Source organism: Equus caballus, chromosome 7, assembly GCF_041296265.1.
Source record: "Equus caballus isolate H_3958 breed thoroughbred chromosome 7, TB-T2T, whole genome shotgun sequence".
In the NCBI taxonomy this organism is placed as follows: Eukaryota; Metazoa; Chordata; class Mammalia; order Perissodactyla; family Equidae; genus Equus; species Equus caballus.
In genome coordinates this window covers 77,874,568-77,900,627 of record NC_091690.1, presented here as the reverse complement: position 1 = coordinate 77,900,627, position 26,060 = coordinate 77,874,568, and the positions used below count along the sequence as shown (strand labels likewise).

At 50.1% G+C, this 26,060-nt stretch overlaps 1 protein-coding gene across 2 annotated transcripts; it reads left to right on the top strand.

Moving 5' to 3' along the window:
- The first annotated feature begins 1 nt into the window (after position 1).
- On the top strand, positions 2 to 22,779 carry TRIM3 (tripartite motif containing 3). 2 transcript variants are annotated; one of them, XM_023645901.2, is made up of 12 exons: positions 2 to 181; positions 7,963 to 8,128; positions 13,954 to 14,185; positions 14,411 to 14,562; positions 14,789 to 14,969; positions 15,242 to 15,974; positions 16,091 to 16,194; positions 20,025 to 20,192; positions 20,373 to 20,541; positions 20,814 to 20,884; positions 21,935 to 22,075; positions 22,200 to 22,779. In XM_023645901.2, the coding sequence occupies exons 2-12, from the start codon at positions 7,998 to 8,000 to the stop codon at positions 22,350 to 22,352; spliced, it is 2,235 nt and encodes a 744-aa protein (XP_023501669.1). In that variant the 5' UTR covers positions 2 to 181; positions 7,963 to 7,997; the 3' UTR covers positions 22,353 to 22,779. The 2 variants fall into 2 exon arrangements, with proteins under 2 accessions (XP_023501669.1, XP_070130689.1); XM_070274588.1 differs by having other exon boundaries at positions 61 to 181; positions 13,954 to 14,180.
- The last annotated feature ends 3,281 nt before the right edge of the window (positions 22,780 to 26,060 follow it).

The following is a 26,060-nucleotide window of genomic DNA, read 5'->3' as shown; positions in this document are numbered from 1 at the left end:
TCCCTCCGGCCTGTGCGGCGGGTCCGGCGGCGGCGCCGGCGCGGGGACAGGCGGAGGCGCGGGACGTGGGGCGGCGCCGCGGGCAGGGCCGGGCGGACGGGCGCTAGCAGCGGGGGCAGCGCCGCGGGCCCCTCCGAGCGGCCGCAGTCCGGGCCTTGGCCCTCCCATCCTGCTCGCCGAGGTGAGTGCAGCGGGCGACCCCCAGGGGTGCGTTTGTATCCCTGTCTGCCTGGTCCGGGTCTGGGTCTGAGCAGCAGTATGTCTGTCCGAGTGTCTGTAGGTGGGGGCACAGATGCTTTTCAAAAGCTGTGCCTGTCTCTGTCCACGTGAGGCGTGTCCCTCTCCGTGAGAGCAGCGGGGGGATTCTTCGGGCTGTGGCTGTTCACGTGAGGTCCATGTTTGAGGGGGGAGGCGCGGGTGGATGGGTGATGGTTCCTTGGAGGAACGCAGGGTTTGGGAGCTTGTGTATGTTGGCGGAGGGTGTCGAACGCTGCGGCCGAGGGTAGTGGTTGGGGGTCGGGTGGGGTTGCTGAGTGGGACTCTGGAATCTTGTGGCCCAGCTTGTCCGAAGGGTTTCTTTCTCCCTGGTGCAGACACTTCCACCCCTTGCTCCCCCTCTCCATCCTCCTCAGGCACCAAAAGGCCCACTAGCCAGGATGGAGGACACTCTTTCCTCCTCTACCACTGCTCCCTAGACAGGAAGCCTCATCCAGAGGCTGTTTCTTGTAGGAAAGGACCCCTCTGGTTCCCCTGTAGCCAGAGCCCCGCCTGGACGACCCCAGGCCCCTCCCTGATTCTGACCTCCTCCCTTTTGGACTTGGCTTCAGATCCTGGGCTGCAAACCTGCAGGGACAGATGGTTGCAGGTTGGAGGGGCAGGCTGCACCCCAGGGAGGTCAATCTGACTGAAGGCAGGCCCTGGGCTTGTTCCTGGTGTGGGGGTCTCTGATGTGGGCAGCATAAACCCAGGACTGGCCCTAGTAGGAAGATGAGATCTGGGAGGTTGGAGCAGGTGCAGAGGTCTTTTTCACAAGTCTCTCCCTGCTTGTTTGTCCAGCTCACCAATGCCCGTTCATCCCATAAGCAGGGCTCTGATTTGCTGCAGAATTGGAATCAGAGCTGCAGGCCTGACAGGTGCCCTGCCTCTCTTGGCTTGCATGCCTCCAGTGACAGAGCACTTACTACCTTATCTGTGGGAAAGCTTCTTTCTGTTAAGTGGAGGTCTTTTTTCTTGGAACTTTATTCACTTGTCTTGTTATTGCCTTTGCTTTTGCCTCTCTTTCTGATGTGAGGAACTGCAGTGATTTAAACATGGCTCTCCTGTCACCAGCGTATACTGAGCACCCTCTGTGTGCCAGGTGCTGCCTCAGCCACTTAGGGGACAATGGCATTCCTGCTGGGAGAAGAGCTTGAGCAAAGGCCCATAGTTGGGATAGTACAGGCTGTGTTCAGAAAAACAGAGCAAAAACATATGGCTAGAGTAGACGGTGCCCAGAGGGAGTGTCACGGGTGCCCTAAATCAGCAAACATTTATTTTGGAAGGGAGGTGGGGGCAACTGCAGCCACCCCCTAACATGCCTAGCCTTACCATGGAAACCAGCAATCAAATCCTCAAGGTGGTACAAGATGGGATTTAATCATGGGCACATATTATAATCATAGGGACCCTTTGGCTGGAAAGAGAACTTTGGGAATCCCAGATTTGGGGGACAAAAAAACCTCTCCCCCTCCCAATTTACAAGTAAGGGGATGGAGTAGGAGCTTGCCCAGAGTCTTACCTTGCATTAGTGAAATTAGTGACAGAGTCAGGACTAGCTCCTAGATCTCCTGACCTGTTAACCTAGACACACTTTAGAGGCACAATCAAGGATATCGTCATAGCTTGTATGTGAAAGGTGAAAGAAGAGGAGGAATTAAGAAGTCTCCCAGGGTTCTGGCTGGTATGGCTGGGTGGATGGTGGTGCCTTTTATTGAGATGAGAAGTGCAGCAGGAAGAGTAGGTTAGGGGAAAGTGAATTCAGTTTTAGACTAGTCTCTATGCATCATCCATGTAGAGATGTCCAAGATACAGTTGGATATATAGGTCTGGGGTTCAAGAAAGTTTTCTGCACGGGAGATAAGGCTTTTGGAAGTCGTTAGCAAGTGGTTGGTAACTGAAACCAGGGGAGATGATGAGATTTCCCAGGCAGAGTATAAGATTGAAAGAAGAGGTCCTAGAACAAAGCCCTGTGGAACTAGACATTTAAGGAATGGGCAGCCAGAGAGGCAAGTGGAGAACTTGTATCAAGTGGACTGTGAAAGCATTGAGTACAGTCTCTGCCCTTTTGAGTCTTGCTTTCTTGCCCAACTGTTCCGTGTTTCTTGATTTTTCATGTTTCTGTTCCTTTGCTCCCTGTTTTCCGAATGTACCTATCAAACTCCTATTTGTCCCTCAAGAGCCAGCTCATATATCCCTTCCTCTGGAAACCTTCTTTATTCTCCTCCTCCACCACCTTCAGAGTTAGATGTTTCCTCCTCTTTGCTGCCATAGCAGTTTGAAAATGTCAATATCATGACACTTATCACATTGTAGTTCCCTATTTCCATGTCTGTTTCCCACACTTGTGTGAGAACTTGTGAAGGACAGGGAGTGTGTCTATTTCAGCTTTATATCTCCAGTTCCCAGTTTCAGGTCCTGGTCCAAAGTGTGCCCAGGGAAGTTTGATTGTTTGATAGGATCAGCTGATTAACTGGTTCATTCACCTTCTCAGTCTGGCAGTGGTGGGGGAGATGGTACTGTGAATTTCATCACTTTCCTTCCCTGCCAACTGTATTGAAAGGATTCCTTGAGTTTGAGGACTTTACATCCTCCAAGGCTTCATCTGTTCCAGAGAAACCCCAAAGACTGTAACCTGCAGTCATTTGTCATTTTGCTGAGGCCTCAAATGATTGAATAGACTTAGAGGCTAGTGAACAGGAGTGAGTCATTTTAGGAAGCAAGTGAGCCTAGCTGACCTCTTGCATCCACTTTTTAACAATGCCTTGGTCACCTACCTCTACTCACAGCTGTGTAAATCCTGTATACTGGGACTCTCGTGAGGTTGTAGGAGGAAGTCATGGGGGAAATTAGATGCTCTTTGAGAATTTGGAGAAACTGAAAAGCCTGGAAACACATCCTTTGCAGATGTTAAGGATCTAGTGGAGTCAGCGCTGCCTGTCTTCATTTGCTCACAATCAGCTTCCTCCTCAGCCCCCTGGATCTGGCTTCCTCTCCTCTAACCCCTGGAAACCACACTCGCTGAAGTTAATGACAGCTTCTCAAAAGAAGCTTTAGATCATGGGGCCTCCCTGCAGCATTTCACAATGAGGATTGGTCCCATTCCACGAAACTCTCTTATCCTTTGGCTTTCATGATCTCTCTCTTTCCTGCTTCCCTTGCCTCTCTGGTCACACATTTTCAATTTATTTGCAGGCTTTGCTTCCTGGGCCTGTCTCTTAAATATTGAGGTTCCTTCTGGCACAGTCAGGGGCTCTCCTTTCTCACCTTATCCCCTCTCTGGGTGATGTCATCCACTTCCATGGCTTCAGGCACCGTGTCCACATCAAAGACTCCCAAATCCATATCTCCAGGCCAGACCTCTTTCCTAGGCTCCAGCCTATCTTTCCAACTGCCGCTTGGACCTCTCCACTCAAATGTCCCATAGGTACCTCAGATTCATCTTACTAAACACTGAACTTATCACCCTCTCATCCAAACTGCTCCTCTTCCAGAGTTTCCAAGCCAGAAAACTAAGAATCCTCTCTAAATCTTTCTTCTCTCTCTACTCTTCATATCAGACCAAGTAGTCCCCAAGTTCTGTTGATTCCTTCCTATGAAATCACGTCTCTCAACCTCCTCTTTGCCACTCCCCTACTCAAGGCCACCATCATCTTCTCTGGAATCTCATGGCAGTCTCTTAACTTTCCACTTGTGACCCCTCTAATCTGTCTTCCACACAGCAGTCAAAAATTTACTCTTGTCACTCTATCACTGTATACTTAAACCTTCTCCCCCCATCCCCAAAGGTTTCCTTTGCTCTTTGGACAAAGGTTTAATCCCCTAGCAGGGAACGGTAAAGTCTAAACTCCTTGATAAAGCCAACAAAGCATTGTGTGATCTAGTTCTTGCCTACCACTCCATCTCATTTCTTAGCCCTCCCCTGTCATGGGGTGTGATTCAGTCTCCTGATGCAGAAGGCACCATACTCTGTAACTCACTCATCCTGGAGCTCTCAGCTTGCATGGCACTTTCTGCAGGAGAACTCCCTTGACCTCCAACTTCCTATACCCACCCCCAGCCCCAGATCTAGGTTAGGTGACCTCTGTGCTCCTGGAGAAATCTATGCTTCCCCATCATAGCCCTCACCATATGGCATTGCAGTATTCTATTTATTAGACTGTGGAATCCATGAAGGCTGAGCTGCCACTATTTATCATTGTATCCTCAGGCCTAGCAGAGGTGTTGAGCGAATGCTCAATGAGGAAATGAGGTGCCTTTAGAACTGAGCCATGAAAGATGGGTGGGATAGGGGATGCAGCATGGCAATAGGCAGCCTGAGGAAGGAGGATGAAATCTCAGCTCTGAGTTCAAGATCCTCCAAGTGTCTGCTGTGATAAACAGTCGACTTAAACCGTCGCCTGTAGGACCTCAGGGGCAGATCTCCAGGGTGCAGTGGGATGGGAGAGTTGGGAGTAGGAGCCAAGGAGAGGAAGGGAATCTTACTGATTCAGGCTGGGGTATGGCCTCAGCGGCTGCATGCCCAGCAAGTCTGGGTGGGGAACTGAAGCAGGAAGGGGAAGGGAGGGAGGAGCTGTCCGTCCTTGGACGTGGCCCAATCCCCGCCCCTGTGTGACAGGCTGGGAGAGCCCCATGGGCTTGGAGAGAGGCGGAGCCTGACATCTAGCTTGCCCAGCAAGGCCCTGGTAGACCACTCCTACTCTTCCTCCCAGCCCTCCCCTTCACCAGACAGAAGCTTAGCTTGGCTCTGGCCTCCTGTTCCTTCCGCCAACCCTCAATCTGTCCTCCTTCCTGCTGTGGTGTCCTGCTGTTAAGTCTCCAGATTCAGAACCTGTCACATCTGGAACAAGGTCCTCAGAATTCTAGTACCCACATCATGAGAGGATGCCCTCACGCAGGCCCTTCCTACATGCCCACCCTCACAGAAACATAAGGCACATGTGGCCCAGCCCCTCTCCTGCCCCTCCCTGGAGAGGGTTCTGGACTGGCCCCACTGCATGGATGCATACATTCATTCATTCAGTCAGTCAGTCGTTGTCTTTAAAGAGGTCCAGGATGCATCTAGCAGGGCACAGATAGTGGTGATCTGCTCCTAGTCACAGCCTGTTTTGAAGTAGTCCAGCTATCTTTCTGCCTCTTTTCATGGCCAGATTTCTCTCCTGCATTGTCTACATCCACTGTGTTAATTTCTTCATCTCCATTCATCCTTCAGTCACTCTGTCCTGGTTTCTGCCCCTACCACTCCACCACAACCAAATCTGGCGGATACTCTTCAGTCTTCATTGTACTTCACCACTCCTTCTTTCTTGAATCTCTTTCTTCCCTTGACTTCCTTAGTCCCACACTCTCTTGGTTTTCTTCTTATTCCTTTTGGTTCGCCTTCACTCTCCACTCTCTGTCCCTAGGACGTCTCATCCGTTCTCATTGCTTTAAGTGCCATTAATGTGCCAATGCTACCAAATCAATAACCAGCCCAGACCTAGCTCTTGAGCTCCTATATTCTATTCCTTACTTGACATCTCTACCTGGACATCACCCAGGCACCTCAAACTTACCATGCCTAAAACAGGTTACCCCAAATCAGTTCCTCAGCTTTCATTGTCTCTGGGCATGGTCCACCATTTGCTCAAGTGGGAAACTTGGGTGTCATTATGAACATTCCTTTTCCCCTCTCATATCCAATCCATCATGATGTCCTTTTGATTCAACCTCATGAGTATTTCTCAAATCAATCCATGTTTTCCTCTGTAGCTCTGCTAATACCTAACACCATCTTACCTGAAGAACTGGGGTAGCCTCCTAACCAGTCTCCCTGCTTCTACTCTGGCTCCTCTTCAGTCTTCACAGCCACCTGAATAGCTTTTTAAGGTCTTTTTATTTTTGTGAATTGCATCATTTCCCTCCCAATTTAGGATAAAATCCAGATTCTTAACATCAAGGTCCCTTGTGATCTCATTTCAGCCTACCTTCCTAAACTCATCTCTTGCCTTGTATTCACTTTGCTCTGACCACATGGTCCTTTCAGGTTCTCACTGAGCTTTCTGCCTAAGAACTTCCATTCATGCTATTCCTTCAGCCTGGAGTGATTTCCCTCCCTCCCTCTCTGATGCTTCCACCCTCATCCCTACCATTTTCCTTCCATTGCTCAGAGTCCTGCCTAAAAGTTACCTTCTTGGAAAGACTTTCCCTGATCACCCAATCAAAAAAGTTTTCTTTCCCAAAGCATCCTTTTCTTCTGCATAGCACTCCCCTTCTCCAACTTGTAATTGTGTATTTATTTGTTTATTTACTTTTTAAATATCTGTCACCACTTCCCTACCACAAGGACAGTGACCAAATCTGTTTTGTTTATCACTCTATTCCCAGCACCTGTACAAAGCAGACACTTAATAAATCTTTGTTGAATCACTGAATTAATTTAGTAAATATAGATTGATCCTTATGGCAGGCTCTGTGGTAAGTGCTAGGAATAAAAAAATATATATAATGCCAGCCCTCAAGAGCTCTGCATAAAGTGGAGGAAGCAGAGAAGTAACAAGAAAATTACAGTATAGTGTAGAAGGGCTGGGATGGAGGAAATACAAGATGTGGAGAGACACAGTGGTGGAGCCCCTAATCCAGACTTCAGGAAATCAGGGAAAGCCTTCTGGAGGAAGTGACATTTACATGGAGACCTGTAAGATGAGTAGAGTCAGCCAGGCAAAGAGGGGCTTGGAAAGGATCTCAGGCAGAGGGAACAGAATGTATGACTGTCCAGAAACAAAAGAGAACAAGGAGTTTTCCAGGAAATGAAAAGAAACCAGTGTGACTGATCCTAGAATCATGAGGCATGAAGTTGTAGAGGGAGATATGGTCCAGACAAAGATAAGCCTTGTTGGCCAATTTAAGGAGTTTGGACTTTGTCCTCTGGACAATGGAGAACCATTGAAGGAATTTAAACAGGGGGTTAGTGACAAGATGGAAACTGTGTTTTAGAAGCCTCCTTCTAGCTGCGAGGGGGATGGATGAGAAGGCACAAGTGAGGAGACAGGGATACCAGTTAGGAGGCTATCACTATATCGCAGGAGAGAATTGCTGGCAACCTGAATTGAAGGCAATAGCTCTGTGGTTGGAGAAAGGGAATAAGATATTTGGGAGGCAAGATCTACAAGACCTGGATATTGATTGGGTGTGGAAAAGAACGCAATCTGGGCAATTATGCTGAGAGGAGAGTCAGAGCATAGACAGAAGAGCTGCAGGCAGAGGAGAGACACTCCATCAGGAAGGTCTCCTGGAGGAGGATTTCGGGGATGCAGAGGGATGAAGGGTAGATGTGTCAGTGAAAGGGCCGCTGTGCTATGCACTTGACCTGCACTATGCCGATTCTCAAAAGAATAATTTGAGGTGTGGATTATTATTCCCATAATTGCCAGTCAGGAAACTGAAGCTCAAAGAGGTTATATGAATTGTCCAGGGTCACATAGCTGGTAAGAGACTGAGCTGGGTTTGAAACCCAGTCTAACCCTTAGTCTGTGCTCTTAACCAGAGCACTATGCTCAGGGGTCACTCAGTCTACCTACTTCACCATGCTCCTTCCGGATCACTGCCTGTCCTGCCCCTGGCAGGGAAGAAATGGGGCTACTTCTCTGCAGGGGACTTGAATAGTGGGGATCAGAGAGGGAGAGGGAATGCTGGCTTCCCTGGTGCTGACCATCTCTTCGTACACAGGCTGGTGTGAGTGGCAGGAGCCATCCGTGTGCACCATGGCGAAGAGGGAGGACAGCCCTGGCCCAGAGGTCCAGCCGATGGACAAGCAGTTCCTGGTGTGCAGCATCTGCCTGGATCGGTACCGGTGCCCCAAGGTTCTGCCTTGCCTGCATACCTTCTGTGAGAGGTGAGGGGGTGTGTGTCCTGGGGAGGGATGATGACCTTGCAGGGCTCCCTGAGAGGGAAATGGCATGTGTAAACCTGTAAGATGTGAGGGAAAAGTGTGCACACGTGGAGGGGAGCAGATGAACCCCAGCCTGCAGGAGATGAGCATTTGGTGTAAGAATCTGTGAGAGGACTAGAAGCTCCTAACTCTGGGCCATGGTCCCTGCCCAGGACAGGACTTCTCTGCCCCTTCCCAAACCAAAAGTAGCCTTTGACACCACCAGAGGAATCAGACAGAGTTGAGACCCTCAACCAACTCTGGCATCAGAAGTCTGTGACCAGTTGGAGGATATTTGAAGCTGGATCTGTCCTTCTCTGCCTGTCCTTATTGTCATCCGGAGGCACTGAGTGAAAGGCAACCCCTCCCAGCTTCTTGGTTTCTATCATTCATTCAACAAGTATGTCTTTATCAGGCAAGTACTGACGAGATGAGACCTGTCCCAGGAATTGAGTATACAGTGATAAGCAAAAACAGATATGATCCTTCTCTTGAAGAGCTTACAGTATAGTGAAGGAGAAAGATAGTAATCAATAACCATACAGCCAGACTACAGATAAATGTAATATTGCGCGTTTAATGAGTGCTGCAAATAAAGTGCTAAGCTATGAACACTTAGATGGGATCTGTTATAGTATGGAGAATCAGGGAAGGCTTCCCTGAGGGGTGAGCTGGAGGCTGAATAAGAGTTAACTAAGTAAAGGGAGTGGTACAAGCATTCCAGGCAGAAGGAGGAATTAGGGAAGAGGCCATGGTTAGGTCAGAGGGCCTAGAGAACGCCCAGCCTGGCTACAGCTGAGCGAGAGGGACTGATTGAAAGTGGCGGGATGAAGCTAGAGAGGTAGGTGAAGGCCAGACAAAGGTAGAGTTTTGTGGATTTGTTAGGGGTTTTTGCCTTTACTCTGAGAGCCACATGAAGCCTTTGCAGGGTTTTATGCATGGTCACATGTGTATTTTGACAATATTCTTTCTCCGGCCCTCATCCCTCATTGCACTGTCTTGAGTAGCCTGGTCCCTGGGTCTTCTCACTATTGCCTCCACCTCAGCTTTCCCTCCGCCTCCTGCCTTCACGGAAACCTGGCTCTGCCCTAGGGACACTGCTTCCCTTTCAGCCCTGATTTTTCAGATTCCAGCTCTACTGCTCTCTCCCCTTCATCAGCTGGAAACAGTCAGCCTTCCTGCCTATTCCAAGTTCTTCCTGGAATTTCCATCAATCTGAGTGATTTCACTACCCTTATGCCTCTTGGTTCTTGACTGTTTCTCCAGGGGACGTCCTCCATGCCACTTCAGTCATACTCTCTCCCACCCATGCCCTGGATATTGCCATCACCCAGAATAATACCACTTCTGTGGTCAAAAACTCCAGTATCCCACTACCCCACTCCCACTACACCACTCCCACTACACCAGCTTTGACTGGATGTAGACGTCCAGCCCCCTCAACTGCTCCCTCTTCTGCCAGCCACCAGCTCATCCTGGCCTTCCTTTCTTCCCTACCCATCCTGGATCCTATGGCTGACCATCTGACTGGCCAACACAATTCCCTCATACCTTTGTCCTTCTCTAAACCCACACGATGAAAGCTCAATCCTGGATCAGAGCTGTAATTGGACATCTCGGCACCTTCTCCTGTGCCCAGATCACTGAGCACTTCTGGAGAACATCAGTGCCTGAGAAATTATAATAACAGCTACCATGTATTGATTGCTTACTATTTGCCGGAGACTAGCTAAGTGATTTACATGTATTGATTTACTTAATCCTCACAACAGATACTTTATTATCCCCATTTTAGAGAGGAGGAAACTAGGGTTCAGAGTCATTAAGTGATTAAGAAATGTTTCCGAGTCTCCACAGGAAATAAATAGTTGAGGTCTGAATCCAGGTTTGACTGCAGAGCCTCCACTCTTAACTCTAGTCACTCATTTATCACTTGGTCCCTGCTCTGAAAGAACTTATGCTCTAGTGGCAGTGACAGACAATAAGCAAGCAAATAAACAAACAGGAGAGTCATAGCTCGTGCTAAGTGTTTTACAGGAAATAAACAGGGAGTAAGGGGGCTGGTTGGGCCAGGGGCTATCCTACATAGAGTCATGAGGGAAGGCTTCCCTGAGGATATGACGTTTGACCTGAGACCTGAGGATGGGGGGACAGACCTATGCTGATTGTTCCAGGCAACAAGAAAATTTTTGCATTATTCCATGCAAAGCCCTGAAGGAAGGAGTAAACGGGGCATGTTCAGAAATTAGAAAAGAAGCCAGTGTGGCTGATTGAGGAGGAAGGTGGGATTAAGTGAGGTCTGAAAGAGTCAGGATAGTTCAAGGGGAAGCTTGGCAGTTATAGGAAAGTGTTTGGATTTTATTCTAAACACAATGGGAAACCATTGGAGGATTTTTTTTTTCAGCAGGAAAGCAATGTGACATAAATTAGATTTTTTAAAGCTCACTCTGGCTGCTGTGTGGAGAATGGATTGTAGAGGAGCAAGAGGAGAAACGGGAAACCAGTCAGGAAGCCATTGTAAGCCAGTTATGCTCAACACATAGGAAGACGATCTTGATGAGTTCAAAGGTATTTTGCAGAGGAAACATCAGATTCAGTGAGCTGGGGAGAGAGCTTCAGGGGATGGAGTGGAATAGTTGAAAGGCAGATTTCAGAGTTGATGCAGTGACGGGTGATGAGACAGGTGGTGGTGGGAGCATGGGAGTGCATAGCTGAGGTGAAATGGAAAGACCACGGGGTGAGGAGGTGAGGGAACTAAGAAATCCTGATGGTGGGCGGGTCACCCTGTGGATGTCAGAGCCACTGAGAATGATGGCAGGAGAGTGTGGGTTGGGGGTGGGGAAGGTAAAAGAGGAAGAGAGTGAGCCAGAAGAAAGACTTTAGCGAAGGGGAAAGCAACCATGATGTCAGCAGAGATGATAAGGAGGGGTGGTGTAGCCAGAAGGCATGCACTTCCAAGGAGCCAAAGAAGAATAGTTTAGAAATGTTCCAGTTGGGGGTGGGGAGAACTCAACCCCACCTTCTGGCCCTCAGGAATGTGGAGTATGAGACAAAAACCACCCTCCACTTGAGAGGACTGCAGGGGAGACTAGGTCACAAATAAGTTAATGTTGGTGAAGCACTTAGAATCAGGCCTGGCACATAGTGTTTGTTAAATAAATAAAAATTAATCAATCAGATCAAGTGCTGTAGAGAACATTAAGAGAAGAGATTGAGGATAGGGGAAAGTTTGCACCATGCAGATCTTCTCTCCAAACACAGCCGCCGTCGGTCTGTTTCTAGTAGCTTCCTCTCCTCTGTTCAGTGACTGGTCTCAGCCCCCACTCTTCTGCTGAATCTTCCTCCTTCACTCTCAGCAGCCGATCTTGCCTGAGGTAAGTTAGGTGTCCTCACTCTGACTTTGCCTCCTGTGCTCAAGTGCATCCACCTCTCTTTTCCCTTCCTCCTTTCAGAGGATGGGGTCCACTCCTCCTCTTCAAGCCAACCAGAGCCACTCCCATCCCCAAGACCTTGACCTATCTTCTTCTAGTCTTTTCCATCTCTCCTTTTCTACTGGCCTCAATTTATAAACATGCTCAAGGCTCCCATTACAAACAGGTAAGAACTCTGTGCCTTTGTCCTCCCTACAGCTGCCATCCAATCCCTCAACCTCCTTCTTACTCAAACTTCCACGCTCCCAAGCTTTCCTTCCCCCAGCACTCCACTCTCTCTGTTTTCCTTACAGAGAAAAGTACCTTCACATTGGCCAAATTCCATGGGCATTTTCCAGTCCTTAGGTTCCCTGACCTCTCAGTTTCTTTTGACACTGATGATACTCATTCCCTTCTTCTGGAATTGTGCTACTCACTTTTCTGCCCTGACACTGTCTCTCCTCCTACCTCTCTGCCTATTTCTTTTTGCTCTCCTCATTCACTATTTGCTGGGTGCTCTGTCCTGCTCTTATCAATGTATACCCCTTCCTGGCTGACTGTATCCTTTCCCATAGCTATAGAAGCCATCTAAATGTTGATGGCATCCCCATCTCTAACCTGCCTTCTCCCCAGCTGTCTACTGGTCATCTCTACCTGGACATCCACTGTTACAGCAAACACAACCAGGTCATGGCTGAATTTCCCTATAAACCACTTCTCTTTCTGTGTTTCTCCTCTTAGTGAATGTCACCACCATCCACTCAGTCATCTAAGCTAGGAATCTGGGAGTCAACCAAAATTCATCTCTCACTCCCCATATCTAAGCAGACAACACCTCCCACCAGCTGTACTTCTTAAATACTTCTCACATTTGTTCCACCTTAGACTACATTGCCACTGCCTAAATCTAGATCTTCCCATCCCTCATCTAGACTATTGCTAGAGTATCTTGGTTAAGCTCATGCTTTGCCTTGGATTTGGATCCAGGCTCCAGTGCTCACTAGTTTTGTTACTTTGGACCACTTGCCCTTTCTGAGTCTGTTAACATAAACATAAAATGCAAAGCACAGCACCTGGCATGTGTGCTTAATAAATGGTAACTAGATAATGATGATGGTGATGCCACCACTGCCATCTTCCGACATACCTGCCTGGCTCCAGAATGTATCTTGTCTGTGCCGGTCTCTGCAAACATAGCCCTTGTCTGCTCTGTTGTCATGTCCAAATCACCCTCCACACAGAGACAATGAAGAGGAGCGTGATAAAATGTAAACCTGGCTGTGGCATGCTCCTGCAGCTCCCTATTGCTATTGGGATAACTTGTAAGCTCCTTGATGTGGCCCACAAGGCCCACCATGAGCTTGGCCTCTGCCCCTCTCTCTGGACTTCTCTTCCCATTCCTTGCCTTAGACTTGGTCTCCAGCCACTTCAAGCTGTTTATAATTCCCTACCCACACTATGCTGTTTCTGGCTGCCTTCTGTATCTGGAATACTCTTCCTTCTCTCCCTGCACCTTTCTTTGGTCAGGCTAACAATTATTCATCCATGAGGATTCAGCTTACATCACCTCCTCTGAAGTCTTTCTTGGCCACCCTCTCCACCTGCCCTGGGCCAGATGACCCTTCTGTGTATTTCCTTATCGCTGCATCTACCGTATTCCTTATATTGATGATGAATAATACTAATAGCCTACAATATATAGTGCTTCCTGTGAGTCAGGCAGGTAAGCACTTTACATTTAATCATCCAGCACCCTGTGAAGTCTGTACTGTTTCCATCTTACAAAGGAAGGATCCGTAGCTCATAAAAGTTAAGCGACTTGTCAGGGGTCACACAGTATAATAGATCTCTGACCTGGGAATTGAACCTAAACAGCCTAGCTCCATGCCCTTCATCATTACACTGTTGACTTCTATAAACTCTCTATTTCTGTGACTTCTGTTCTCTGTAGACTGGAAGTATTTCAGTGGTAGGCACTGTGCTTTAATCTTTATATCCCCAGGGGTTGGCACAAATTCGGCAAGAGTAGGCAGTCAGTAAATATTTAATGAGTTAATGAAGGGGGGGCTAGTGGCACATTTTCTATGAAAAGGGTTTGTAGACACCTGTGAAAACTGAACTGTGTTTGTGCACGCTGTGAGGAATGCAGATATGTCTGCTCTTCTGAGAGATCAGGGATGTTTCTACTCAGCTGTGAGAGGTGAGGCCTTTTACACCTGCTGGCAGGATGAGATTTGTGTGCCAACCAGAGACGTTTCAAACTGAAATATAACACACACCTGTAAGGACAGGGGTCTGCACCCCTGGGAGGTGTAAGTAGGGGTGCAATGATGCCACCCCACCCCCTCCTTCCTTTGACTCCTCCTTCTCCCTGGCCAGATGCCTCCAGAACTACATCCCTGCCCAGAGCCTGACGCTATCCTGTCCGGTGTGTCGGCAGACGTCCATCCTCCCTGAGCAGGGCGTCTCAGCACTGCAGAACAACTTCTTCATCAGCAGCCTCATGGAGGCCATGCAGCAGGCACCTGATGGGGCCCGCGACCCCGAGGACCCCCACCCCCTCAGCGCAGTGGCTGGCCGCCCCCTCTCCTGCCCTAACCATGAAGGCAAGGTGGGCCCAAGCAGGCCCAGTGAGGCCAGGACTTGGGGTGGAGGGGGAAGCGGGGTTGGGGGAGGGGGCCAAGTAGCTGTGGGTAAGAGGGTATTTCTCTGGATAAGTGGTCCAGGTAGGGAGTGCACCTGGAAGGAAAGGGGCAAGGAGGGCAGATGGGGGGGAGGGGAGTGGGCAAAAGTTTGGTGTCTAGTCGTTGCCTGACTGGAGTCCTTATGCTGCCAGACGATGGAGTTTTACTGTGAGGCCTGTGAGACGGCCATGTGCGGTGAGTGCCGTGCAGGGGAGCATCGGGAGCACGGCACTGTACTGCTGCGCGATGTGGTGGAGCAGCACAAGGCGGCCTTGCAGCGCCAGCTCGAGGCAGTGCGCGGCCGGTAGGCACCTGGTGGGAACCTTGGGCTGGTGGGGCCATCAGGGATGGTGTCTCAAGAGGGGCAGAGGAGCAATCCTGGGGAGGGTAGAGATAAAATTCTTCGGGAGGGCAGAGAGTACGCAAGGAGGAAGTGTCCTGGAGGGCAGCAGGAGGGTCTCCAGGGAGAAGGAATGTTTTGGTGAGGGTACCCTCAAACAAGCCCAGTATGAGATGTTTCCCCTCCCCAGACTGCCACAGTTGTCTGCAGCTATCGCCTTAGTGGGGGGCATCAGCCAACAGCTGCAGGAGCGCAAGGCAGAGGCCCTGGCCCAGATCAGCGCAGCCTTCGAGGACCTGGAGCAAGCGCTGCAGCAGCGCAAGCAGGCTCTAGTCAGCGACCTGGAGGCCATTTGTGGGGCAAAGCAGAAGGTGCGTCGGCTCACCCTTCCCACCACTGTCCATCATGACATGGCCTTATTGCCTCCATGCTTCCTCTGCTTTCCACACCTCCACACCCCTTTCCCTAGTTTATACTTTCTGCCTCCTAACATGGCCCCATAGGTGCTGCGGGCATCTGTGTCCCTTGTCCACGTTCACTCTCTTGTATTTCTTTCATGCCATAGTACTACAGGTTCATCAGGAATCAGAAACCCCCCTCAGCGCCAGTTTGCTCACCCAACCCTCCCCTATACTCTCCTTAGGTGTTGCAGACCCAGCTAGACACACTGCGTCAGGGTCAGGAACACATCGGCAGTAGCTGCAGCTTCGCGGAACAGGCCTTGCGCCTGGGCTCGGCCCCGGAGGTGTTGCTCGTGCGCAAGCACATGCGAGAGCGTCTGGCGGCGTTGGCAGCGCAGGCCTTCCCGGAGCGGCCACACGAGAACGCGCAGCTAGAACTGGTCCTCGAGGTCGATGGGCTACGGCGATCGGTGCTCAATTTGGGCGCGCTGCTCACTACAAGCGCCACTGCACACGAGACGGTGGCCACAGGCGAGGGCTTGCGCCAAGCGCTTGTGGGCCAGCAGGCCTCCCTCACCGTCACTACCAAAGACAAGGATGGGCGGCTTGTGCGCACAGGCAGCGCCGAGCTGCGCGCCGAGATCACAGGCCCCGATGGCACGCGCCTGCCTGTGCCAGTGGTGGACCACAAGAATGGCACGTACGAGCTGGTTTACACGGCGCGCACCGAGGGCGAGCTGCTCCTCTCAGTGCTGCTCTACGGACAGCCAGTGCGTGGCAGCCCCTTCCGCGTGCGCGCCTTGCGTCCAGGGGACCTGCCGCCTTCCCCAGACGATGTCAAGCGCCGCGTCAAGTCCCCTGGCGGCCCAGGCAGCCACGTGCGCCAGAAGGCGGTGCGTAGGCCCAGCTCCATGTACAGCACGGGCGGCAAACGGAAGGACAACCCCATTGAGGACGAGCTGGTCTTCCGCGTTGGTACAGATGGTCGGGGCAGAGTCAGACGGGGGCGGGCTGAGGCACTGGGCAGGGCGGGAGGCTCAAAAAGACCTCCTTGTGAATTCTTTTGTTTCCCTCCCTTGCCTTCCCCACAGGCAGTCGTGGCCGGGAGAAGGGCGAATTCACCAATTTACAGGGTGTGTCCGCAGCTAGCAGCGGCCGCATAGTGGTAGCAGACAGCAACAACCAATGTATCCAGGTAGGCCCCTTTCCCACTCTCCCCACAACGCCAAAATGAGGGTTTTCAAGCTGTAGCCCAGTGAAAACAACAGAGTGTACAAGTCACCTGAAAGATGAAACTCTACAGGTAGTATCATTCCTAAAAGAACAATGAGTCATAGCACCAACCCTCACCCACCCACTTGCCACCCACCCAGACTGATCACAACAAGAACCAGTACCTTCCAGTTAGGCACCAGGTTCTACTGTACTTGCAGCCTCTACCTCCCAGGCCCACGGCCTAGGCCAGACAAGCTCCTGGACCCCAAAGGTGTGGCTCATTCTTCCCCTCTGCCTCCACTTGAGCCTCTACTCAGCTGGCTTGCTTTCTGCTCTTTTCTCTGTGTGGTCAGGATGCAGGCTCTGTGCTCCTCTGCTGTCTTCCAACATACTCATCTGGCTCCAGAACATATCTTTTGTGCACTGGTCTCTGCAAACATCTGGTTGGCTAGACAGTCAAATGGGGGTGACTTGTGAGAAGGGATGCCTTCCAGTGGCCACTGTAGTGCAGCCTCACAGGTGTTTCTGCCCCCGCCCCTCCCAGTTCTCACGCACCTGATTAAAGCATTGGCCACGTGAATAGACATGGCCTCTGATGCACTTTGAGCTCCTTAAAGCCAGGAAACATAGTTTTCTCTTTATGTTCCTTGTAGTGAGCCCAGAGCCTTGTGGCAGGCTCCTGTGTGTTGACATGGCATAGCAGTTAAAAGCTTAGGCTCTGAAACCAGACACCTGGGCTTGAATCCCAGCTCTGTCACTTACTGACAAGTCACGTGACCTCTCTGAGCTTTGGTTAACTCATGTATAAAATTAGGAAAAGAATACCTCACAGGGTTGCTGGGAGCATTAAATGACACAATGTACTGTGCCTGACACCTAGTGAACCTTCTAATGTTAGCTATTGTTCAAAATATCATTGTCCAAGTGGAGGCTGTAAACAAAAGCCAGGAGGTAGGGCAGTGCTGGAGGGGGTTGTTCAGGGAACTGGGAGGATCCCAGCAGGGCTGGAAGTAGATTGCTGTTAGGAGCCCAGTAGCTGAGGTCACATTGTAAGTGGTTTTGGAGAGGATGCTGTGGAATTTTTATTTTATCCTGTACAGGATTGTTTCTCACTGCCATGCACTTCAGGTCTTGGAAACATTTTATCAGGTAGCAAAACTTTTCCTTGAAGATCCTAACTTCACGACACGTATAAATTTAAACTTTTTCCTGACCCTGCCTGAGTCCCCCTGTCACAGATCCAGCTCTGCCAAAGGTCTGTCACCTCAGTGTCAGCTCCTCCTCCCTGGCCTCTGCTTTTCACCTAGCAGGCTAAAGGTGCCAGGAGCTCTTCCATGACCATGTTCCCAGTCCTGTCCAGCCCACCTGTATTTTCACCTATTCCTAAGAGCAGAGGAATGGAGAGGTCAGCACAGGGAGGCATTTGGGCTGAGCCTGGATAGTGAGGAGGGGATGTGGGTTGGGTAGGGGTGGTGTGGAGGCCCTACCCAGTCATGCCCTCCACCCTCCCACTCCTTTCTGGCACAAAAGTTGGGGTTTGGGAAACCTTCCCTGGTGTGCACACACACCCTTGTTAACATGCACAGAAAGATGCGTGCCACTTTGTCTCCCCAGTGAGGGGCTGTGCTCATCCATGTTTTTAGTGTGGGGAATAGAGAGGGAGGACCTGGTGTAGCCCCCTCTCCCTTCCAAACACCTGCTGTCCCCACAGCAGCTCTCTTCCTTGCTCCTGCTCTCACCTGCACTCCAACTTCCTAGCTCCTGGGAGCCTGGCTCTCAAATCCCAAAGCTGAGTTTCTGCTTCTCTTACTCTGGGTTCCTCAGGCATGGTATGGGCCAGGCTCCCCAATGGACTCTGACCGCCCCCCTGAGTTCATGAGGATTGGGCTCCTTGTGGACTCTTCTTCCTTTGGACTCATCTATGGTGGCGGCTGAGGCAATCACCTCATTGTGCTGAATCAGCTTCAGCTGACAGAAGAGCAAAAGCATTTTGTGACTTTTGAATGAAGAATTTGATTTGTATGTATTACACCCTCGTGTCATTGTCTTAGTCCAGAAATTTTATCAGCTCTTCTGTGGAAACTTCCTTATTTCCTCCAGGCAGAATATTAGTCACATTCTCCTCTGAGCTCCCTCAGCCTTTTGCTATGGCACTTTTCATAGTTTACTGGAATCACTGGTTTGTTTTATTTTGTTTTAGTCTCTCTCCCCTAACTAGACGCAGATCCTGAAGTTACTTAGTGCTGCCATGGTATAGAAGAGAGATGATAAAGACCAAACTAGGGCACCAGCAGATTCTAGAGATGATAAGGAAGCAAATATGGCAGGTTTTGATGAGCCGAGAGATGTCAAGGGAGAGGGAGAGAGCAAGCATTGCAGCACTTGGTGCATGGGGTAGGTGGTCCACTTGGGACCAGGCCTGGGTATAAGTCGATGAATTCACTTTTGCACATGTTGAGTCTGAGATAGCTGTGTGACATCCAAGTGGAGATGTCCAGTTCTGGTCTGAGGAAGTCATTTGTTTGTCGAGTATCTGCTGTGTGCCAGATGTGATACCAGTGCTGCAAATACAGCAGCAAATGAAACAGACAGTCCATGCCCCACCTGGGGCTTACATCCTTAAAAGGGGACAAAAATAGTTAGCAGTTATATAGTTAACAGAAATGACAGTTGTCATGAAGAGAGCTATAACACGTATATCACAGAGCTCTAACTTTATGTGTGTGTTGGTTCATGGGATGGAGTTGATCATTAAAGACTTCTCTGAGGAAGTGACCTGGAAATTCTGGAGATGGAAAGATGAGTAGGAGGTGGCCAGCTGTACAGGGTGGGAAAGGATAGGATGGGAAGAGCAAGATCCCCCAAAGCCTCAGTGTTGAGCCAGGAACTGAGCTGCTCAGACAGAGGAGGCAGACGTGTCACCTCACTGCTGATCTGATAGTACCTTTTAGTCCTTCTCACATCAATTCTTCAGCCCATGGTGTCTCCCGGCTCATGCTGGCCAGTGCTGTCCTACCCCAAGGGACCAGGGCAGAACCCGAGCTCTGTGCTCATCTTCCAGGTGAGGGCATGATGGAAGGTCCACATCAGGAGGGAGTGATATCCATTGCTGGGACCAGTTCAAATGGCTCTGCAGGCCTAAGAGATGGGGATGGGGCAAGGGGCCCAATCTCTTAAAGAGGGTGCAGGTCTGGATGGAAGAGCAAGGGCCAGAACTTGAGATCTCCAAGCTGCTCCTGGCTCTGATCTACCTATGAAAAGCAGATTGCATGAGACCTATGCAGTGAGTGATGTTTTGGCTGTGAAGGAGAAGCAAGAAGGCTTAGCTATAGAGGGAAGGACTATTAAAGAAGGTGCTTTTAGGAGGGAGACCTGAGCATGTTGAGTTGCTAAGGTAGAGGAGGTGGGAGAGAGCAAAAGGTTGAAATGTTTACTCTGTTTAGGAGGAAGGTTACCTTGTCAGCCCTGTAGCCTAGATGGACTCATCCTTGTCCATTCCCCCTACCACACACACACACTCTTTCCTGTCTGCTACTAAGTCTTGAGTCTTCTTCCTATATGACTCTTGAGTCCATCTACTTCTTTCCAGAAAGTACCCTGACCACTCCCATTCACACTTCTGCTGCATGTCCTGTAAGGTCTGAGGCCATGTCTGATTCTTCTTGGTAGCCCCAGCATGGTGTCAGTAAGTGCTTGTTGAATGACTGAATGAATGGGGGGGGGTCTCCTCCCTCAGGATCCTGCCCCCTTCCCTCTGTGCCCACAGTCTCTCCCCTCCTCCCTGCTCCCTCCCTTGCTCCTCTGCTCCAGGTTTTCTCCAATGAAGGCCAGTTCAAGTTCCGCTTTGGGGTCCGAGGGCGCTCACCTGGGCAACTGCAGCGCCCCACAGGTGTGGCAGTGGACACCAATGGAGACATTATCGTGGCAGACTATGACAACCGTTGGGTCAGCATCTTCTCCCCTGAGGGCAAGTTCAAGGTGAGAGGCCTACTGTCACTGCACCCCTGGTGGCCAGCTGAGGTGACCATCCTAGAGCCCCCTGGTGGTCAGGACCTGGACTGGCCCATCCCCAACCTAAGCTGCTGCTTTGGTGCCAGGCTGAGACTCCTCTCCCCACCAGGTAGGATAAAGTCCCTAATGGGTATCCCCTCCCTCCAGACCAAGATTGGAGCTGGCCGCCTCATGGGTCCCAAGGGAGTAGCCGTAGACCGGAATGGACATATCATTGTGGTCGACAACAAGTCTTGCTGTGTCTTCACCTTCCAGCCCAATGGCAAGCTGGTTGGCCGTTTTGGGGGCCGTGGGGCCACTGACCGCCACTTTGCAGGTATTGCAGGACAATTCAGAGGTCTATTTTGATACCCCAGTCCCAGAGAACTCCCCTAGATACCCCAGCTCTAAAGACCCCTCCTCCTGTATCTTGCCCCTGGAGGACCCCCTCCCTTCGCTATACCCTAGCACCATCATCCCAGAGACCACTTATCTCAATCCCTGAGACCCCACCCCTCTCCTAACACCCCAGTTTTATCATCCCATATAGTCTTCCCCATCCCACTCAGTATCCCAGCTTACTGCCCACATACCACTTTGTATTTTCAGGGCCCCATTTTGTGGCTGTGAACAACAAGAATGAGATCGTAGTCACGGATTTCCATAACCATTCAGTGAAGGTCAGTGTCCTCCCTCCCTCCATGACCACTGTCCCAGCATCCTTTCCTCTTTCACAAGACTCCTCTCTCCCTCACCTCCCTTTTTCCCCCTTGAGGTCATTCATTTGAACAATAAACATTTATGGCTGGCTACTTTGTCCCACGCACTATGCTAGAAGCTCCCCAGGTTTATACAGTGATGAATAAAGCAACTATGTTCCCTATCTTCTTGGTTATGGTCTAGTAGGAAAGAGGAAAATGTGGCCAGGATATTACAATATGATGTGATGGATTCTATGATAGGGAAGTTCAGGGAACTGTGTGAGGGCATAGCAGGAGCATTTGATTCAGATGAGCCTGAAAATGACATAAAGCACCAGTGGGAATTAACCATAAGGTAGAGAAGGGGGAGAGGATTTGAGGCAAAGGGGACAGGAAGAGCCAGGACCTGGAGATTGGAACCCTTATGGTGCATTCAAGAAACTACAAATAGTTCTGACTGGATTTGAAGAGAGGAGTGGTACAAGGCAAGAATAAGGCTTGTGTGCCCCCTTAAGGGACTTGCTCTCCTCCTAAGAGGAGTCACTGAAGGGTTGTAGGCAGGGGGTGATGCATTTCTGTGTGTATTAGAAAGATCCTTCTGAGAGAGTGAGACTAGACGCAGGAAGATCAATCTTTTGCAACAATCCAGATGAGAACCATTGCAGTGGCAATGTATGCATAGGGTACAGATTTGTGATAGAATCAGGAGGTTGTGTTAGTTCACTGGCTGTCAAGCAGAGGAGAAAGTGGAGTCAAGAATGATACATGACCAACTGCGTGTTGCCAGTCACGGAGAAAGAGTACTCAGAAGAACTACTTTCCCAGGGAAGGTGGGCTGTTGATTTGATATGCCCAAGGGACGTCAGCTAGAGATGTCTAGGAGGCAGTAGAATGCGTGGACCAGAAGCCTAGGAAGAAGAACTGGGCTGTAGCTGCAGAGCTGGGGGCCCTCAGCCCTGGGGCTTCACCCCATCCTCCAAGGCCCTGCCCTGTGCCCAAGGCCGGTTCCCCAGCCCTTTCCCCTGCCAGGTGTACAGTGCCGATGGAGAGTTCCTCTTCAAGTTTGGCTCCCACGGTGAAGGCAATGGACAGTTCAATGCCCCAACGGGAGTAGCTGTGGACTCCAATGGGAACATCATCGTGGCTGACTGGGGCAACAGCCGCATCCAGGTGAGTAAGGCCCAGGAATGGCCTGAGGGGGAGGTTTCTTGCTGTGCCCCATGTACACACCCCCCTAAAAATGCCTCTCCTCTGCCTGATCTCACTTCTCCCTCCATTCTCCATCATTCCCCAGGTATTCGACAGCTCTGGCTCCTTCCTGTCCTATATCAACACGTCTGCAGAGCCACTGTATGGCCCACAGGGCCTGGCACTGACCTCGGATGGCCACGTGGTAGTGGCTGATGCTGGCAACCACTGCTTTAAGGCCTATCGCTACCTCCAGTAGCTGCACAGGGGCCCTGCCTGGTTCATGGAGGGACGGACATAGGGGTGATTGGACAAGAGGGTCTGGCTGGGAGATGAGCCAGACCTGGCAGCACTGAATGTGGGCTGTGGGCGTGGGTGTGCCCAATGCCCTCCCTCTCCCCGTCTCCCAACCCCACGGTTGCACTTTATTTATTCGGTTCTTGCTTTGGTGACTGGGTGGGCCTGGACTGTGGTCCCAAGAATGTGTGCAGAGCTTCACCCTGCCCTCCACCCCCCTTACACACCTCCCCTGTCCCCTCAGTCTGCTCCCCACCCCCAAGCCTGGGGCCAGAACAACCTCTTACTCCAGGGCAGAAGTCCCTCTGGTTGTCTCCCTACCACCCCATACACACTGACAGAGACAGCAATACCCCACCCCCCATATTAAATAAATGTGTTCACCAAGATGGTTTTGTTGCTTTCTTGTGAGGTGGGGCTGTGAGGGGACGGAAGGGTGGAACTAGCCCTGACCTAAAAGGTGGGAAGTAGGCAGACGGGGGACTCAGATTCCTAAATGGGCCCTGATGTTTTGAAGCTTCCGGAGAGGAGAACAAGAAAGGGTGAACCCCTGGGACTCTGAGCCACCTGCCAAATCCCTGTCCCCAGGCCTACATCTCCTGCGGAAAAAGTAAGTCATTTGGCTATCTGCTCTAGGGCTGAGAAGAGCCTGGGAAAAATGACCCTTGCCCAGAACACAGCCAGCAGCTGCAGGGAGAACAGTTTCAGGGTGTCACAGCAATTCTTGGGGCCCAGGCCTGGATTAGGGACCTAGGGTTAGTCCAGGTGGAAGCTGGGTGTGGGCGACTCCATGGCCAATTTCAGAGCTCAGTTCTGAAGCCCAGGAGCACTGCTTCATCCTCTTGCTCTCTGTTCCAAGATTGTTGCCCTTCCCTACAGTGAAATGGGAATCCTAGTACCCCCTCCTGAGCTTTAGTCTGCCAGGGTTTGGTTGCCAATTCCAGAGATAATTAAAACTAGAACTCAGTGATTTGGGGGGTAGGGGTTATGATTTTTCCCTTTACAAAAGGCTGAGGCTCAGAGAGATAGGGCACACTGCTGATGAAGAGCAGACCCTGGGCTTGAATCTATAGCTGTCATGCTCCTAACTGGTAAGCTGTCACACCTTACTTGTTCTTATGGCCTTTACCCCTAGCGTGGTGACTGGCAGAGAATGCACTCAGCAAGATTTGGGGAATGATGGATCTGGGAAGATTGGTTATGAGAGATCATGGGAAAGAACAAGACACTGTCCTGGCACAGCATGATTCCAGGGGCTGGGTTGGGAGGGCCTGTCCATGGATCTGTGGAAGACATTGGGGACTTGGCAGAGATCAAGCGGGCACCACATGGACCACATGGAAGTCTTGATTGTATTCACCTCCCTGGTCCTCTTTGTCCTCACTGGTTGGGACCTGATAGGCAGGTGGAGAGACAGAGGAACTCCCTGAAGGTCCTAGGGATAGTGTTCTTACAGGGACTGCACTTGTGGCTCTGATTATGAGTAGGATTGCCTGAGCCCACGCCCTGGCCAGCAGAGATGGTGTGCTCCATCATCGATCACTCAGTACAGTGGAGTCTTCCCTGAGAGCTCTCAGCTGATGGTCTATTCTCTGCATCCCCTTCTTGAGCAAAGTACCAGCAGTGACACTGAGGATGGAGGCTCAAAGTCCCCAGTCCTCACCTTCTCACGTGTTTACATTCTGGAACCTGAAGGTGGTAGAGGAATAAAATGGCAATAAAGATGAGGTTCCTTGGGTGGGAAGCTCCAGATGGCTTCTTTACCAGCCCCAGAACAGGCCACTGCAGCTGATTTCCATAGATACTAGATTAGATAGTCTGCCTAAACCATGCAGAAAGTGTCTCAAGGTGGGGTCACTCACTTACTCATTGACCTGATCACAGGGGGACTTTTCTCTCCAATTCAGGCCTTGGGCCCAGAAGTAGATGGAAGTGGTGCCCGGCAGTGGAGGCTATGCCTTGACTTACTTTGTGTAAGTCTTAAACAATCATTGCAGACTTGAGGGTTGCAGCAGAAGCTCTGCTGGGACAGGTCAGAAAGTTATCTTGTGGTCCTGCAAGGGCTCACACCTTCCTTATACAGGGCTGTCCAGTGATCAGGATGGCCCTATGGGCCATATGTGTCCTGCAGGTTCATTATTCATTCAACAAGTACTTCTAGGCACTTACTATTGGTCAGACAGACAGGTGAGTCCTGGGACTACAGACAGAAATGGTCCCTGCCCTTATGGAGCTTCTAGTCCAGGAGAAAGGCAGGCAAACAAGCAAACGCAAGGAGCTAAATGTGTAATGAGAGTTTGTGTTAGAGCTGTGAAGGAAATGAATAGAATGCAAAACATAAAACGGATAGTGACTCTGGTGTTAAACAGGTTGGGCAAGGAAGGCCTCTCTGAACAGTGACCTGCAGGTTGTTGGGGCAGGTAGGGAACCAGCTGTATTTGGAAAAGGAGGTAGAGGTTTCCAGACAAAGCAAGAGCAGGTACAAAATTTCTGAGGGGTCAAGATCTTGGTGTGCTGGAGGACCTGAAAGGAGGCTAGGGTGATTGGCAGAGAGGAAAGGAGGAAGTTTGAAGAGTCAGGCCTGAGTTGCGTCACTTGACTCAAGTAGAGAATTTGGATTTGATTTGGAGTATAAGTGTAAATCATGGAAAAGCTTATGTGACAGGAATGAAAAGATGCCTTATGGGATGACCTGGCAGCTGGACAGTGATTCTGTGGTGTGGGAAGAGAAGGGAAGATGAAAACAGAAGAAAATCCAGCATCTCTAAGCTGCTCCTCCCGAAGACCAGAGATGCCTTAAAATCATCTATAGTCCTCTTGTTCTGGGGATGTTTTCCAAGAAAATATTGGGCAAAGGCACAAAGAGGTGTGTGCACCAATATTTATCACAGCTTTATTTATCGTAGAAGAAAAATATAAAATATAGTAGAAGAAATATAGTAGAAGGAAAAACTGTGTCCATTAGCAGGGAATTGTTATACAAAGTTTTGCTCAGACATATAATGGAATTATATGCAGCCTTCAAAAATGCCGATGTCTGAGATATACTGTTAAAGAAAAAAAATTTATAAAATCATATCTTTGTTTTAAAAGGATGTTGTAAGAATAGAAAAAGGCTGGGGCCGGCCCGGTGGCGCAGCAGTTAAGTTCGCACGTTCCGCTTCTCGGCGGCCCGGGGTTCGCTGGTTCGGATCCCGGGTGCGGACATGGCACTGCTTGGCAGCCATGCTGTGGTAGGCATCCCACGTATAAACTAGAGGAAGATGGGCACGGATGTTAGCTCAGAGCCAGGCTTCCTCAGCAAAAAGAGGAGGACTGGCAGTAGTTAGCTGAGGGCTAATCTTCCTCCAAAAACAAAACAAAACAAAACAAAACAAACAAACAAAAAAGAATAGAAAAAGGCTAAAATAGATAATATGTCAATGGTGGTGTTTTCTGGTGAGTAGAATTAAAACTAATTTTTATCTTCAAGAAAAGCAGAGTTTTAAGCAGGAGCATAAGGTGGTCTCAGGCATGTTTTTGAAGATTACTGTGGTTGCAATGAAGAACATATTGTTAGAAGGGCAGGTGAAGCAGAGGAAGAGGATACTTCAATGGTCAGATGAGAAATGACGGTGTTTGCACTACCAGGGAGGCAGAGAGAAGTGGACAGAGTTTATGTCTAATTAGG